Here is a 16764-nt window from a genome sequence, read left to right on the forward strand (position 1 = left end):
TTCTTGTTCTTTACATTTCTGGGTCTCTCTCTCTCTCACACACCACACTTTCTCTTTCTCTCTCCCCTCCAGAGTAATAGAAAGTGGCGAGTCAAACCGAATGTCAGTCCAAAGCACAGCGATTGTGTTTGGTCCCACGTTACTGCGGCCCCAGACGGAGTCGGCCAACATCACCGTGCACATGGTCTTCCAGAACCAGATTGTGGAGCTCATCCTCAATGAGTTTGAGGAGGTGTTTAAGCCCAGATGAGGCCCACCATGACCCCAGACCCCTCTCCCTCTGGCTCCTCCGCTATACTCTCATGAGACCCCCAGAAAGCCTCCACACATACACACACACAGTCACTTTTCTTTATCTCTCCCTCCCTCTGTCTGTCTCTCTCTCCATCTCTTTCTTTCTTTTCTTTCTCTCTGTGTCCTTTTCCTTTGTAAGAACAGTGTGCCATAGAAAGGAGAGAGTGAGGAAAAACTGACTGTCTCTGTCAGTGGTAGTCAGGCATGACACAGAGTAGGGGGTCAGTGGTAACTGTGATGATGGTCCCTGCCATATGAACGGAATAGTGCTTACCTGGGAGAAGAATGCTGGAACTATGTGACGCCTCAATGTGTTGTTGTCTTTATTTTACGTGCCTCAAATCCTCCTTCAGCCCTTAGTGGACACCTGTGACTGTTGTGTCGGAGACGTGCTTGTTCATGTACACTCAGATGGCAACTGACTGTGGGTTGGATGGTCGGACCCCAGGGTCAGCTGTTCTCTGGACATCTCTCTCATGTTGGTACTGCAGATGTTTTAAAAAAAAAAAAAAAAAAAAGCTGTCAAGACCAAGTTCCACCTGCTCCCTGCAGGAAAACTAGTCATGCAATGTCATCATCCTTCCCTTTCCCTTTTGGGGTATGAGTGAACTGACAGAGTGCAACCAGAATGCACTGCTCAGTGTGGGTATGGCTGCATGGATTTAAGTGACAGTGAATATGTTTACGTGGACATTAATATTCCGAAATTTACCCAATTAACACAATATTCTGAATAAGACACTGCCATGTAAACAGGATTTTCTGATTGCCTTAACCCGAATAAGGTCATAGTTGGAATAAGCAATAATCAAATTAAGACAGGTGGAGTATTCTGATCTTAATCATTATTGAGGTGCATTGTATGCATGTATACACCTTAATTGCATTTAAATATCCTATTAGTGCAGAAACTTTCACAGAATGAACCGTCTTTGCTAGTAATAATTGGATTATGCTGTGTTACATGTAAATGGGAATATGAACCGAAGATTCTTTCAACTAATGTAAACACCATAATCACAATATTGTCTTATTCTCAATAAGGGCAATAGTCGGATTATTGCTGTGCAAGTAAACATAGTCAGTGTAATACTCAGCCAAAATACAATGATTATGGGTTTCATGTCAAAAGGATAGCACTGCTCACTTTGTCCCTGCAGATTTTCAGACCACAACCTGTAAAACCTACTGCGGAGCCAAACAGAAAACGATGTTCCACTGCCTGAACATTTGTTTGTTCGATTGTTTTATTGTGTAAGGGAATGGGAATTTTATACTGACAAACTTTCAAAAAGTGGTGGTGAAATCTACGTAAATAAAGCAATATAATGTTTAACTGCAAGCTATGGGCTGTAAGATATGGAGACATCTAATATATGACTGTAGCTGTACAGACTGGCTGTTATGTCAGTGTTAGTGTTTATATGCAAAGCATTATAGAATCAGAACAAACTGGCTCAACAAAGGTTTGGTTTAAATATTGTTTGACTATGTACATAAAAAAGGAAATACATTATCTGTGAAGGTTCTTTAAATAAAGAAACAATTTGTATAACTTGTGTTTTTTATTTTCCATTTGTCATATTCTGTAGTATTGTGATTATGGTTGTCAATCTTCACAGAGATTCACTTAGTAGGCCAAGATCAGATCAGATCAGATTTCCTGTTTCTGGGTCTCCAAAATGTTCAGAAGTCTGATAACACAATCACTTGGTAAACCTTGGTAAAATTCATATCAAATCAAACTTACAGTCTACAAACAAGAAAGGAGTTGAAAGGAGCCTTAAAATGCTTACAAAGATTAGTGCACTAGTTTGGGTGGAGATATGAGAATGCATGCCACAGCCTAGTATAAAACTGGTAGCTCTCGGCCATCTTTATTGTGTCAGAGTAGCTCTTAGAGGACAGCTTAACAAGTGCAAAGTCTTCTGTTGGATACAACACCAGCAGAGTACCAAAGCGTCACCTGTTGGTTAAAAAGCGCAAATACTGCACGGCGTAAAGAAAACGCAATTACGTCACAGTCTAATGGCGGTCGGACAACATGGGTACGGAAGACGTGTCGAGAGAAGAAGCTAAGAAGGCTCGAGCAGAGATAAACAGACAACAGATCGAGAATAGACTTAAACTTGAACAATGGCAACAAAAGCTGAGGCTTAGAGGCCGCAGACAAATCAGAGCAGGTTTCGGAGTTTGGGCCATCGCCGTTGGCATTTGTATCCTTGAAAATAGCAGCGTTACACCAGCCTTAACTTTACTTGCACGTTTGAACTGTAATTCTATTTCATTTCTTCAGTGTGTTCCATATCTGTCGATCGTGTTGGCTACTTAAAGAATAGTTAGTTAAAGAAAAGTTGTGACCTTAGCCTGCGTATCCGTCTGATAGGCTGTTACCATGTTAAAGGCGCGCAAGCTCCGAAAATGCGCATTGCCGTGCGTTTGCGTTGACATCTAACCTACACTTGACCTATGAATTATAAAGTCGTTTCAGATGTTGATTTGATCTGCTGCTTCATTTGTGACAGGAATTTTAAGTCTGTGGTATACTACGCTAGTCCTTTCCACAGACAAGCATAGCTGCATAGGAACGTCTAGCCTACAATCTTGTTTGACCTGACGTTTTGTAGGCCTATCTGGCCATGCAATGCAAGCGAACTGTTTAAAATAGATGTTGCATATTTTGTAAGCTGCTTGTGGTTTTGTTTTAACGTAGACTATCCTATTGACTGCCATGCTGCTTGTTCATTTATCTGCTTCTGTGTGTCATTTACTGGTCCTTCACTGTTTTTCCCAGTCGCCTACACCTACTACACGAAGCCAGATATCATTAAGGGCGAGACTGAGAACCTCAAGAGCATCATCATGGGGGGTCCCTCATCAGGGCCCAACTCATAAGAACACCTTTGGCCTACCTACCACAGTTTCAACCACAGACTTTCATCTCAGGCGTTGAGGTCATAGGCCTACAGGTGTCATCAGCTTGCGAGAACAAAACCATTTTGAGTGTGATCGTTTGAAAATGAATCCTGAATTATCAAAAATGAGATGGAATTGCTCCCTTGACATCATTTTGTATAGCCTTCATGACTCATGATGCTGTTATAGTATTTTCAACTTAAAGTTATGATGTAAATATGGTGTGATGTAATAAATTATTGGGTCATGCATATGGCTGACTTTTCTGTATTCTATTGAATGAAAACTCATAGCATAATTTCAGTTCCTTTTATTGTTATTCCACAATACATGCGTATAAGGAACAGAAATGGGCTGCTTGCTTGAGTTGCCAATTGAATGTGGCAGATCAGATGTTTGGCAACTTTTTGAATTTGTGTGAATAAAAGACATGAGGATTCCAAATGTCAAGACATTGTTAAATCCAGTGTTTGTTTGTTTTTCATGGGTCCAGTTTGACCTCAGCCTTTATTTTGAAAATTTCAATAAGCCTATTGAAAAATGTCAGTGTTTGAATTTGATTTTATTCATGACAGTTGACAGTGATAGTCATCACACTTTCACCTACTATTGGAGTAGGAAAAAGAACTATTGGAGTATGCATATGGTAATATTACATCTAATCACTGTGCACAATAATCTAGAAACAATGATGTGCCACCACACAAACTGAAGCTGCAAAGTTTGCAGAACAAAATTAGTGTCACTGCCAAAAACATGACTATAGAGCTAGAGAGTTTATGTTTGCAAATCTCTGTGTTATTCAGTGATCTACCCCTGAAGCATTATGTTCATATAGACATCAACATTGCTGATAAGAGCCGCTTTCCCCCTGTTTATTTGTGTTCTCCCAAAATATCACAGATGCCCTCTGAAGCCAAACATACAGTAAAAACAGTTGTAGGCCTATTTGTATGTGTGTCACTGAAGCTGTTCCTCAGAAAGCTGCCCGAACCCCTCTTCAAAAAGTTGATTGTCAACACATAGGCCTACTTAAAACATTCACACACAATAAAGGAACCTCGAATTGTAGGCTAACTCTGATTTTCAAAATGCCTACGTGAGCGCTTAGCCTACCTTTACATCTTCACAGACATTCTAATATTTCAGTATGCTTAATGGCAATCCCGAGTTTTTTTTCGACTCAGTCTTTCTGAAATCTGTGACAATGTAACATTTGGTGAAAATCACCACCCTCTTTTACTGTCTGCTACCCACACGGCTGTCATTACCGCGCCAGTGGCGCCACCTGCTGGTCGAAGCTTGCGAATAATTTTGGATGCTACATCTAACGTCACGGTGACGCCTTACGTCACTGAATCATGGCGGACAAGGGTACGGAAGGTTTGGCAGAAGCTGCGAAGCCGCTTACTCAAGCACAGAAAAACCTGATCAAAAGACAACAGGAACTTCAACAATGGCGGAATAACTCACAGAAACTTAGAGGCCGAAATGTTATCACTGGACTCACGATTGGAGCTTTCGTCCTCGGCATGTGTATCCTTCCAGGTGTTTCGTAACAGCAAGTCCTACGCTAGGCTAGCCTTAAGTAATTTCAGTTCTGCACTAATTCTTATTTGTCTCATCCACGTGGTGTATGTCAAGTTTCTAATTTAAAGTAGGATGCGCACATCAGTTACAGTGGAATGCATGACCTAGCCGGTCTAGTGAGGTGAGGAAGGGCACTCACCTCATCACTGCGCATCAGTGCAATTTTGTGTTGACCTGTGTCCTGAGTTGTCAGGAGTATAGCTGCTAGTGCACTTGGATTCATTAGGCCTACTCTTTGCACTTACTTTACATCAGTATAACGACACCTTTCGATTCAAATAATGTGTTCGTTGATATTAGAAGATTAGGTGCACAACTACACCCAACGAATTAGCCTACAGTTAACAACAAGAAATAGCCCTAGGCCTAATGTAATTTGTGTGCACTCTTTAAACTTTAAACTTGTAGTTCAACATTTCTGGAAGCTGTCTGCTGTCTACAGAGAGGGTCAGTAATCAATGATCTTAGCTTAAACTGTCCCAAGTTATGCCTCTAACCTAGTGTAGTTTTAAGCTGATGATACAAGGGGCAACTGTTGGAGCAATAATGTTGCTGGCAGTGTTCCTATTGTGGTTCTGGCATGTTCCCATTGATACTGGGCAACTATTTATTTTCTGAAGAACTTTAATATTTAGTAGACGTCATGAACGTTCAGAATTCAATCAGAATAAACGCAACTGGTTATGTGGTTGCCCAGCAACATTGTTCAAAAAGTTGCCCCATGTTGCCTACTTGTTCAGCTCAGTCTATGGGGTTAATTAGTCTGATGGACTGTATGATCCTTGACTGTTTTCCCCAGTCACCTACACTATTTTATCAGTAAAGCAGGAGAGGATCATGGATGAGATTGATGAGGAAGCCAAGGTCTTTATCATGAAGGGCCCCAGGACCGGAGCCAATTCATAACGCCACCATGCCTCCGGTTTCAGCCACAGACTTTCATCTCAAAAGAGTAAAACCACTTGTGATGGTCTGAAAATGAATGGACAGATAGCTTCTTTGGATATTTTGGGAAATGCATGCCACAGATTTCATGACACTGTAATATAAAATAAATATTTATGATTTAAGGATTTGATGTAAATATGGACACACAACGTAATACAATATTGGTCAAACACAGCCAGTGTTGCTGTATCATCCTAATGACAATACAATAACAGTAAATCCATTAATTACAGTGCTTGTGACTGAAAAAAAAGACATTGTTTAATCAAACAAAACATACATTTTGCACTCACAGAATACCCTACTGATCACAATGCCTCTCTTTCAGGAGTGGAATATTAAAAATGATCATTTCCAGTCAGTGATGTCTCCGAATGAGAATATAGACCTGATGTCTGTTTGAGAGCTAGTATTTTTCCATAGACTTATGTTTCTCAGTTTGTAAGGGGAATCATTTAATTAATTTGGAATTAGTTCCAATGTCCGGGGATAAGGCAATAAAACACTGTTTCATGGAAAACAGTATATTGATCATTAAAGTCCAACGATGGTTTGCTGTCCATAAACAAATATAATTATTCTCAATGTAGTCAAACTTCTTTATAGAAACCATAATTTATGGTTGGTTTGATTTCTCAACTTTGACCGAAGTTTGACATAGACACATTCAAAGAAATTTGATTGCAAAGTTGCTTAGACATGTTCACACCTGATTTTTAAATATATTTTAAGAGTCATTTCTAAGAATATTAGGAGGGTAACAAGTGTATATTTTTGTTTAGGACTAAAACAACGTCAATTGGTGCAGTTTTGAGTAAGATTGGAATATACATTTTCAACTGAAAAGTAAATAGTATAGCCTTTAGGGACAACTTCGCTATATGTCAAAGTAAATTACTCTTTTAAGCTTTTAGCTAGGCACAAAAATCATTACACATGGAGAGGGTCTCTGCAGACAAACTGAAGTATTTGTACCTTGTAAGTGTAAAGAAAGGGTTTCCCTTTAAGCTGCCAGAGGTAGTGAATTTATAGTGAAATGGTTTAACCTTTTATAATTACTGACTTTACTCAGTGCCTATTTTCTGTCTTGCATTGAATTTTATGACATTTATTCTCAACCTTTTGTTAATGAGCTTTGGGCAAAGATGCATGCAATCTGTCTTTGATAAAGAAACATTTTACATAACTAAGAGGGTCACCACACCATTTCTCTAAGCAATTACCACTCAATCTGCAAGTCAGCTTTGAAACCAGTAGGTGGTGACATGGCTGTACTTTTCTCTCCAGTCCTCTCTTCAGTCTCCTCTGAGGTAGCCTATGTAGGCTTACTTGTTCCTGAGAATATTACCTTGCGTTTCTATTTCAAAATGTAAAGATGTCAATCACTTCAAATAACTAATTCAGTGAAAATATAATGATTTATCATTCAAATGTGTGGTAGTTAGTAATGTTGTCTGCTTACAGTAACTGTTGTTGAACAATACTTTTAGTAATTACACTCACATGTACTGAAAGCTACAGACTGTTAACGTCTACAAAACTGCAGTGATTCTGACCCCCTAAAGCAGTCATGTTCACTGAGACACCATATATATAGCATAGTGCTTATTTAAAACAAAGTTGAAAACTGCATTTGAAGACATGGTCCAAAAAAGACTTATCAAGAGCTAATGCGTGAGAGTCCAGTTTTCAACTTTTTTTCAATGACATAACTTTACCTGAGACCAGGTACATCTACACACATTAATCTGCACACTAGCTACAAATTAATTTTCTGCCATGTCTGTGGAAGGGCCCGGTTGCCCGAAACGTCATGTGGTGATCAAACTTTTCTAATTAATTTGGAGCTAATTCTAGTGTGCAACTATGGACTATTTTTCCATTTTCCTGTTCTGCCTTTTGTCCAGCACCTAGTGCTTATTAGATTTGGATGTGCGCGCCGCCTGTAACACATCTACACACATTCCAAGGCCTGCTCTGAGAAATATTCATACATTATACTCACAGTGAGAGTTATGCATACATTAAAAGCAGGTGTGTGTGTGTGTGTGTGTAAATGCTTGACAGCTGACAGTTTTTTTGTTTTTGTTGAACAGACTGTAAATGCACCGAAACAATGTTTCTAATATGCAACTTTTGAATTCCCTAGTGTTGTCTCTACAGTAGTGTATGCACTAAACACATTTTGCTGAATATAGTTGCATGCTGTTGACTGCACAAAGAAAAAGCAGCAATAGTAGCCTCACGTGAGTCTTAGCTTTCACCTCACAAAACCGTTTATATAAACAGATAACATCATTGGCAGATGCAAGCTACAGATTGTGCTGGTTTACATAATTGTGTATAGCATCATAGAAAATGCACAATAGGCATTGTGATCTCTAGCAGATGGAACTAAGCAACATAATGACCAGGGTATGGTTTGTGCAACAACAGAATGAGCAAAACGTATGCACATAAAGTGTTTTTAATGGGGATGTTTCCATTTGCCTAAAAACTAATTGCAGATAACAACACCTCTCCTCACCCATCTGTGCTCTTACTGCAATTACACCTACATCTGTTTCTGACTGACAACCCTGTTTTCTGACAAGGCTTTGTTGTTGTTTTCAGGACATGTTAATTAGGATTGTTTTGTAAAAAGAACTAGGCTAAAGTGACTCTTTGCGGACGGAGACCATGCAGATGTAATCTTCCGTCTGTGCAAGTGTGTTGAGGTGGGGTGTTTCTGAAGATTCTATGTGACTATGAGACATTCAGGCTCCTTGCTACGACATTTGTAGACTGAAAGAAAAATGCTTCATGTTACAGTGGAATGAGCTTGTAAAGATGGCACATTCTCGTTGCATTCAATACTCCATTCCATACGCCTATAAATCAACGACACAGACACTTGCATTCATGATAATTTTGTATTTACAGGCTAAGCAGAACGCCCTGTCCCTGGTTGTCAGGCTGCAGGAGATAAGTGAGAGCTCACTTACTAGAAGATGCCGTTCTCTGGAACTACCCACAGGCTGATTTGCACCTCTTCTCTGAGGCCAGTCAGTGACCCAGTTCAGCTCTTTCTCTCTCTCTCTCCCTCCCACTCTCTCTCTCTGTCCTTTAATATTTCTCTCACTCTTACTTCATATCCCTCCCTCTCTCCTTTTCCTTTTTCCCTTCATGCCCCCCCCCCCTTCTCTCTCTACTCTCTTTCTCTGAAAAGATGACTCTGCAGGGGGGTAGGGCCTGATTGGGAGGATTCTGTGCTTGTACTCTTGCTCATGAGGTACAGGGGCTTACAGAGAAGCAATGTGTTCACACTGATAAGCCACAAACACACTCACTCAGTTGGTTATAAACATACACACTCTCTCTCTCTCTCACTCACACACACACACACACACACACACACACACACACACATCATGTTGTAACAGGTGGGGCCTCTTGACCCTACCAGCACCATATCAAGACATTTGACCCAAGTATTCACACAGACCCACACACACACGCAAACTCATACAGGGACACCTAGTGTTTATATAACAAACTGTACTGTTTATCATGTAGCAGAGAGTGGTTAACTGATCACAGGAAAGACTAGAAATGCTACTCTGCATATTGGCCAACAAACAAGTTGACAAACAAGTCATTGGTCGTCAATGTCCTGTCAATGTCTAGGTCTGACTCAAACGCTTTGGTTCAAGTCTGCGGAGTGACCTTTCTGAACCCATCACACACGTCTCAGGTTCATTAAAGGCTAAGGCTGGGCTCTTTGGCAGTGCCCTTGGAGGTCAGTGGCTGACAACTGGGAGAGATTGCCACTATAAACCCATGACTGGCATCAATTCCTGAAAGGGGGGGGGACTAATTCACATTCTCTCTTACTCTGTCTGAGGAGTCGAAAGTTAATCCCAATTTCGGCAAGTCCTGCAGAGGTTACAGAGTTGTCCAGTAGTAGGTCACTACACAAATCAGCTTTCGCCACAGTACAACCATAATGTCATTGAAGATGCTACTAGGAGCAAATGTGTATGTGTGTGTACAAATCAACACCAATATTCTCTGGAGACAAAAAAGACAGTTCTAGAATTACTGCTTTTCTAATTAAATGTAAATATTTTCTAATTAAATGTAAAATCAATTATTGTATCAATGATGAAATTGCCTCTGTGACCTGACCTGCTGATGTCTACATTCTGTCTGAGGTAGCTTGTATCTCTGCCAATTCTACTGGAGCGTAGCACAGGCTACATATACAGACAGGAGACAAGTGAATCCTGCACAGTAGGTGGCAGCATGCCAATTAGCGCTAAGCACATTACAGGGAGCTTCTCACACACAAACCTCCCAGCAGTAGCTATCTTCCCGAGGATATTATCAGAGATCACCGTTCATTCTGGCCGCGTCAACTCAGTGTCCCATGATGACACGCCGCCTCCTCGAACACAGAAAAGAAATGCTTAACGAAATATAGTGTCCGTTTCGAGTATATCATGTGATATCTGCTGAGTCACGTCAAATAGAAAAGTTATTCTCAAGAATTGGAGTCATGTTATCTCCTTAAACATTGCGTGTAAATTAGGCTATTTATGAGGTCATTTGTAGAAACTAGATTAGATTAAGCAATCGTTTAAAGTCCCTCAGACCTATTTTGACTCTTTAATGCAAGGCTTTTTGCAACAAATTAATTAAACCAATTCATTCTTATGTCTGATATATAAACAATCCACAGGCGCTGGGTAAAGCACTGAAATAAACATAAGGCTGGCTATGCAGGTAGGGACTATGCCGTACCCGTGCTTCATGACATAACTGGAAAGGTGATTCTAGGGGCGGAGCAAGAAGAACACGTAAGCTACAGGCAGCGTTGCGCTCCGGGTGCGCAGTGGACATACTGAATCCGTGTGCATCTTTCCACATCCAGCTGAGGGTTCTGAAGGGGTATCACCAACTACAGACAACTATGGAGTAAGCGGACAGTGCGTATTTAGATGTTGGGAAGTATTGTCGAAGGGAGATTGTGGATAAATCTAAATATTGTGGATACTCCAAGAGACTTTTCTTTGTCTCTGACGAAATTTGCGCGACCTTCAGAGATCCTTTCGTCAGTGTTTTTCGCGTTGCGCCGTACTACAAGCCACTGTCTTATATTGCAACATATAGCCTATATTTTGTCTGTTATTTTTTCGTATGGTAAGCTTCTATATTATGTTGTCGTTTTGGTTTTAGACTATGGAAAGTAACTTTAGGTATAGCCACGGACGAGATTAGTTTTTAGCTATTATCGACGTCCGTCGTCGATAAATTGTTTTTGTCTGTGTGCATTCTTGACATTTATTTGCAGTCATTGGGAATATAAAATGCCCTCATAGTCTGCGCTATTTCGTGCTGCCGAACAAATTTGAACTGACGAAAACAGACCAAGGGACACCTGTTGTCAACGCCGGGGGCGAGCAACTCAAGTGACTGACCATGTCTCAGGCCGATGTGGACATGGCAGGACTTGGTTTCTCCAAATTACCTACGAGTTTCGATGCCGACACATGCTTTCCAGCCAGAATGCCACCAAGACGAAGAAGACATTCTGCTAATTCGAGGCGAAACGCTTACAGGTTGAACAAAATTCACACAATGGATCTGGAAGCTCCAGATTTTGTCGCCCCTCTTACAAAGACACTCTCCTGGTCTGCCGACAACATCCTGTCAGAAAGTACGACAGAGGAGAAGAAGGCCGAATCCTCGACAACGGAGTCACCCGCGTCTAGCACGAGCTCACCTCCGGCCACCCAAGCCTCTGACCTGCTGCCCTCACCGGGGGACTGGAAAGTCGCGGAGCCCATCTCCAACGTGCTCGACGCCAGCTCGGACTCTGAGGAAGAAATTGCTCAGAAAAGGGTGGTTTTGACAAGCGCTCAGTTGGAGAGCAATCGGGAACAGGAGGAGAAGGATGAAGTGGAGACCAAAGCCGTGGCCACTTCACCTGATGGCAGGTTTCTCAAATTCAACATTGAAATCGGGAGAGGGTCTTTCAAGACTGTGTACAAAGGACTGGACACCGAGACTACTGTTGAGGTGGCATGGTGCGAGTTACAGGTAAGGTTTAAATCAAGCATATTTGTGCTAGCAAAGCACACACTTCTAGGCCTACTACTGCAAACTTAGTATTCATGCAGTAACTGTCTGTCTTTTATAAGTTACTATTCCATAAGACGACGATATGAAGGATTGGAAATTTGACCAAATAATCGAAATATCAACCTATTATCCAATGTCGTAAAGAATTGCTTATTTAATATCTACGGTTGGGTAAACAAACACTTATCAGATCATTTTATCTAACCAATTTAACTTGATAAGCAGTAGAGATAAAGAAACCTGCCTGCTATAACCGTGTATTCAAACGCCATGGTCAGTGTTAATTGAAAGAATTGGTTATTGCAAGAGATTAGGTACATTTTAGGTTACATTGGTGAACAGATACAGACATCTCGGTTGTCTTTACGTGGAACCGGAAATGCCTTTGTGTAGAAATGTAGCCAATTCATGCAATTAAAATGCAAAGTGGCACACGATTATACATATTGCAGCTAAAATAGCCTGCAGAATTGTACAGAAACTGTACATTTTAACTGTAAATGCCCATGACCTGTCTCACCACTGATGCCAGTATCTCTTTTAATAATTGTAGTGTAAAGACAGGCAGGTTAGATAATACAGACAGTGGTGTCTACAGGCCACAGATCTGAAGTGATCTGTTTATGTTGTCTGTCCTTGTTAGTTGCCAAAATCCCCAGGGCAGCTGGTCTCTTAGCAGCAAAGTTGTGTGACTTGGACAGCAACAATGGTAGGGCTGGCCAGGGCAGACATGAATAAAACCCAGCCATTTAAACAGTGATAGACCTCCCACTGGTTTGGTGCTTTTCCTCCCCGCCATACAGCTTATTGCGACCTGAACGCCTGTAGTCCTCCAGTGACATCCCAACATCCTTCTTACCCCTTCCCAACTGCACTTTCCACTTCCCACGTGAAGCTCCTTGCCATAAAACATCTTGTGGACCTCCAAATCTGTGTTTGTATATCTGTGATACACAATCAATGCCAATGCCACTGCCTGTGAGTAGGCCAGGGAAGAGACATACCAAACTCCGGTTTCTCAGGGTCATAAAAAAAGCTACTCAACTGTCGTCATGTGACTAAAGTGCCGGGGAATTGATTTCTCTGCCTTGTCCTCATGAGTTTGTGTCTCTGTTTGGCTGACCTCATGAATTTATCCGTGAGATGCTTGCTGTCAGTGAAACGCTGAAGATGCTGCTGAGGTCAGTGGAAGTCAGAGAAAAATGCGTGTCTCGAGGTTCATGTCAACCAGCCTGTCAGGAGAGCTTAAACTCGAGTGCAACTCAGACTGTCAAACAACGGGGTTTGCACCATTTGTTACAACCAAAGAAAACAAAGCACAAGCCTGTTACTAATGAGACTGTGCATGTGTTAATGACTGTTTCACTGCATTTATTATCAATTCCAGGCTTGTGTCTTGGCAGCTATACAGCAAAATTGAATGTTCTTCTTGTTCGAGCCCAACAAAATTCCCTTCATAAAAACCCACAGGGGTGTTTTCTCTTTTTTTCCCTTCTTTTTTTCAAAAAGGTTGTGTACGAAGGTGACCTTGTCCTCCTCGGCCTGTCTCTGATAGTGGAGGTCAGAAGGGAGGGGAGGCAGGCTGGGGTGGTTTTGCTAGCGGTCTAATCCCCCGCAGGCTGACCTTAGCTGTGGTCAGCTGGGGCATGGCCAGCATTCACCCCCCCCCCCCACCCCCACCCCAGTCCACCCCCATGCGCCTTCCCTCTCCCGTTCTTATCCTCTCTAATCTCTGTTTTCATTGACAACCGGCCATGCCAGCGAGCGTGCACCACACCACGTGTTGAGCAAGAGTCACTACATACAAGTACCCTTCTCTCTCCCCCCTTCTCTTGCACGCTGTGGAGACGCACACAACCGCATGACTCTCCCAACACATCCGCCCCGTGTCTGGCTCGGGTCCGGTCGAGCGTCCGCCGTTATCTGGGAGGCGGAGCTGTGAAATGCTAGCGTAGTTCTTTTTGGCACTCTGCAGGCTGCGAACAACATGCTGTTTGAGTTTCCAAGCAAGTGTGTTCGTCAGTGAAGGACACAGTGGACAGAGTAGCATGACTGACTGACCGCCTGCCGCCAACCCCTGTGTCTGTGACCCGGGAGTTTTGGTTGTGGCCTTCATCTGCTATGCCCCATGTTTCTGTGCTGTCCTCAGTACTTCACACTCTCCATGCTAAAACCTCACAAATAATTTTTTGTTGTGTAATTGGATCCTCATCCATATCTAGATCTCTCACACTCTCTCTTTCTCTCTCTATTCTGGTTTGTATCTTTCCCTCTGTGTGTATGTGTGTGTCAAGCTCCTTTGCCTCCTGGGCCCCTTTTAATTATCCCCGGCAGGCCGGGCTGGACTGTGCTGACGGCTCCCTGACGGTAAGGTCAGTATAGGACCAGGGGCTGGTCCCGGGCAAGCGAGCGGGTAACATGATCCTCCACCTCCACCACCACCACCACCACCACCCCTCTCCGACGAGCAGCTCCTTGCAGGGCAGGCGGGCAGGGAGTGGGTGGGGGGGGTTCAGGAGGTGCGGAGTGGTTAGGATCCTAAGGTACTGATGGGAAGAGAACGATGGATCTAAAAGGAGCCGTGTGAGTGAAAACCCAGGGGGGTGAAGGGTCAGGGATGTGAGTGTCAGTGGCAGGAGTGGGAGAACACGGCGGCGTGAGGGTACAGGTGGTCCCAGACCCGTTGAGTTGTTACTGTCAGCCTGTCTGCAGGAGTCGTCCCCGTTGGTCGCATCTCAGAGACTCACATCGGAAAAAATCTGGCCCTGATAGGATAAGAATAAATCAGAACATACTGTTATTACTATGTTAGGTTAGAAGGTATTTAAATTTAAATGAATGTCATCTCAACATGGACACAGTACCAGGTACATTTTCCTTTCTAGTGGGTGTGGTGGTGGGGGGGTCTGCTATTTCCAGTTACTGTGGAATCAGAGGGAAGAGCACAGCCTGAAGACAAATGAACACAAACTTGGCCCTAGTCATGAACACCTCAATGACACTGGCGCCAAGACCCGCTGCTCCTCTCGTGGCTTGCTGGAGACGGGTTTGGCCCTGAATAGACAGTAATATCCAACACTGTAAAAATATGCACATTACACACACACACACACACACACACACTACCCTCATGATTTTATCCTAGCAACACATTCACATTCCACTAGCGTAGACTTTGCTGGTGGGTCATTTTTCCGTCAGCCTTTTCCACGTCGGGTCAAGCCCTCTGGCACCGGCTATGAGCCGCGGGGAGGTAATCCTCTTCAGATCAGGAACATTTATTTTATCCCGACAATACCCTCGCCGTTTAATTAGCCCCGATAAATCACCCAGGGATCTAGAAGAAAGAGCTGCCATGACAACAGCAGTCAGTTAATACCCCTCCCTCTCTCCCTCCACCACCACCACCACAACGTGGACAAGGCTTACGTTCACGTGTAAGCGAGACAAATGCACCTCGGAGGGTTCACAGTGGGCCAGATGGGATTGACACGGGGGGAGTCCGGCTCCTCGACGCCTTTGTTGATTTCTGTGACGTGTTCAATGGGATCAGAGATAAGGCTGATTCAGTCTCCATGGGGGTGACATCACTCACACCATTATGCTCTTCCATACATGAATCTGTGCAAGGTAGACATGGTCACTGTGAGACTGCGGAGGCCTCCGTGAGACTCACATGAGTGCCAGAGTGCGAGTGAGACATTGAGAATGTTGCACTGGGACTGAGAGGAGCATGAGAGTGAAATGGCCCCGTTAAGATTGGGTTCAATGAGAGACTGAGGTGATGTCGGTGACACTGTCCAATCCTCTCATACAAACATACCAGCACACCCTCACTCACTCACTCACTCACTCACTCACTCATTTGCAACACTCAAGGTCCTCTCTTCAAATCTCATATCAGTCTGTGAAGACATTACATGATAACAGTTTGAATTACTTTATTGTTAAAGATTGACTAATCATTAAATAGTATGCTTCAATTGATGCACTGTATTTCATTCTCATGAAGGATTCCTAGAAGGAAGTAAGTCTCCAGTCTCAAATGCTGGGAAATGCCCCTGTCCTCTATGCTGCCATCCCATACTCTACTGGCTTTTTGCCTTTAGGCTGTGTGTGTGTGTGTGTGTGTGTGTGTGTGTGTGTGTGTGTGTGTGTGTGTGTGTGTGTGTGTGTGTGTGTGTGTGTGTGTGTGTGTGTGTGTGTGTGTGTGTGTGTGTGTGTGTGTGTGTGTGTGTGTGTGTGTGTGTGTGTGAGAGAGAGAGTTGTGTTCTATGTGAAGGTGTGAGTATTGTTTTTTTTTTATGTGTGTGTGTGTTTGTCTCTGTCTCAGGCATTATGTGTGTGTACAAGTGTGGCTTTCTCTCTCTGTGAATTTGTTGCCTTGTGTAAATGCCGGTGTGAGCTCGCTAGCCTACGTGTGTCCTGCTTCGCTGTGCTGGATAATGTATGAGGCCACGTGGAGAGCCAGAGCGGAGGAGAGTGCAGACAGACGGACACCTTGCACCCTGCGGGAGCTGGACTTGGGGGTGAGGAGGGGAGGGGGCGGTGTAGCCTAGGTGCTAAGCAGATCTATGGGTGGAACTCTGGTCACATGTCATGGCATGCCATCGTCGAGGAAGAGTCAGCCGCATAGGCCCAGGCTTCAGGCAGGAGAGAAATAGACTAGGTTACAATTACCGATAGAGGTAAATCCAGTGTGTGTGTGTGTGCATGTGCATATGAGGGAGAGCGTGTGTGATTAAGAGTGCCTTGCTGTGGTTGCCTGTGACAGATATTATTGGATGTAGAGCCAAGGCCCAAGATATCCCTTGGCCCAATCTTATTTTAGGAATAGAGTCCAATAACATTTCCTGTTGCTGGGGGGGAATACACTTTTCTCTGTTTTGTTTT

General features: G+C 43.1%; 4 protein-coding genes and 1 long non-coding RNA gene across 15 annotated transcripts in view; 4 read left to right on the plus strand and 1 right to left on the minus strand.

Annotated features, from left to right (window-relative positions):
* The window catches only part of arhgap27l (Rho GTPase activating protein 27, like), a 37929-nt gene extending 36080 nt beyond the window's left edge, over positions 1–1849 (plus strand). For all 3 annotated transcript variants that reach the window (XM_042087864.1, XM_042087865.1, XM_042087866.1), the window contains one exon: positions 73–1849. In XM_042087864.1, coding sequence (XP_041943798.1) covers positions 73–250 — 178 coding nt within the window. In that variant the 3' untranslated portion in view covers positions 251–1849. The remainder of the gene's footprint in view (positions 1–72) is intronic.
* On the minus strand, positions 513–10298 carry LOC121706290. Of its 2 annotated transcripts, none has more exons than XR_006030998.1 (2): positions 10081–10298; positions 513–779 (listed from the first exon to the last, which is right to left on the minus strand). It is a non-coding gene; the product is annotated as an uncharacterized LOC121706290 (long non-coding RNA). The 2 variants fall into 2 exon arrangements; XR_006030997.1 differs by lacking the exon at positions 10081–10298 and adding an exon at positions 8733–10073.
* On the plus strand, positions 2249–3672 carry LOC121706288 (cytochrome c oxidase assembly factor 3 homolog, mitochondrial-like). Its single transcript, XM_042087906.1, has 2 exons — positions 2249–2510; positions 3089–3672. Exons 1-2 carry the CDS (start codon positions 2339–2341, stop codon positions 3187–3189), a joined length of 273 nt encoding a protein of 90 aa, XP_041943840.1. The 5' UTR covers positions 2249–2338; the 3' UTR covers positions 3190–3672.
* LOC121706287 (cytochrome c oxidase assembly factor 3 homolog, mitochondrial) lies at positions 4550–5870 on the plus strand. The gene is made up of 2 exons (XM_042087905.1): positions 4550–4746; positions 5600–5870. Exons 1-2 carry the CDS (start codon positions 4572–4574, stop codon positions 5704–5706), a joined length of 282 nt encoding a protein of 93 aa, XP_041943839.1. The 5' UTR covers positions 4550–4571; the 3' UTR covers positions 5707–5870.
* A 99-nt stretch (positions 10299–10397) lies between the features above and the next one.
* Positions 10398–16764, plus strand: part of wnk4b (WNK lysine deficient protein kinase 4b) — a 73013-nt gene continuing 66646 nt past the window's right edge. For 6 of the 8 annotated variants that reach the window (XM_042087841.1, XM_042087844.1, XM_042087843.1 and 3 more), the window contains exon 1: positions 10398–11829. In XM_042087841.1, coding sequence (XP_041943775.1) covers positions 11209–11829 — 621 coding nt within the window. In that variant the 5' untranslated portion in view covers positions 10398–11208. Of the gene's footprint in view, positions 11830–14165; positions 14244–16764 lie in introns of all 8 variants that reach the window. The other 2 variants (XM_042087846.1, XM_042087845.1) reach the window with 2 other exon arrangements.

The sequence above is a fragment of the Alosa sapidissima genome, chromosome 3 (assembly GCF_018492685.1).
Source record: "Alosa sapidissima isolate fAloSap1 chromosome 3, fAloSap1.pri, whole genome shotgun sequence".
NCBI classification, from domain to species: Eukaryota; Metazoa; Chordata; class Actinopteri; order Clupeiformes; family Clupeidae; genus Alosa; species Alosa sapidissima.

Excerpts from the sequence above, each read along its gene's own strand:
- LOC121706288 (XM_042087906.1), top strand. The coding sequence starts at position 2,339 with ATGGGTACGGAAGACGTGTCGAGAGAAGAAGCTAAGAAGGCTCGAGCA. Across the intron at positions 2,511-3,088 it reads GGCCATCGCCGTTGGCATTT|TCGCCTACACCTACTACACG; the intron begins GTATCCTTGAAA and ends TGTTTTTCCCAG.
- LOC121706287 (XM_042087905.1), top strand. The coding sequence starts at position 4,572 with ATGGCGGACAAGGGTACGGAAGGTTTGGCAGAAGCTGCGAAGCCGCTT. Across the intron at positions 4,747-5,599 it reads AGCTTTCGTCCTCGGCATGT|TCACCTACACTATTTTATCA; the intron begins GTATCCTTCCAG and ends TGTTTTCCCCAG.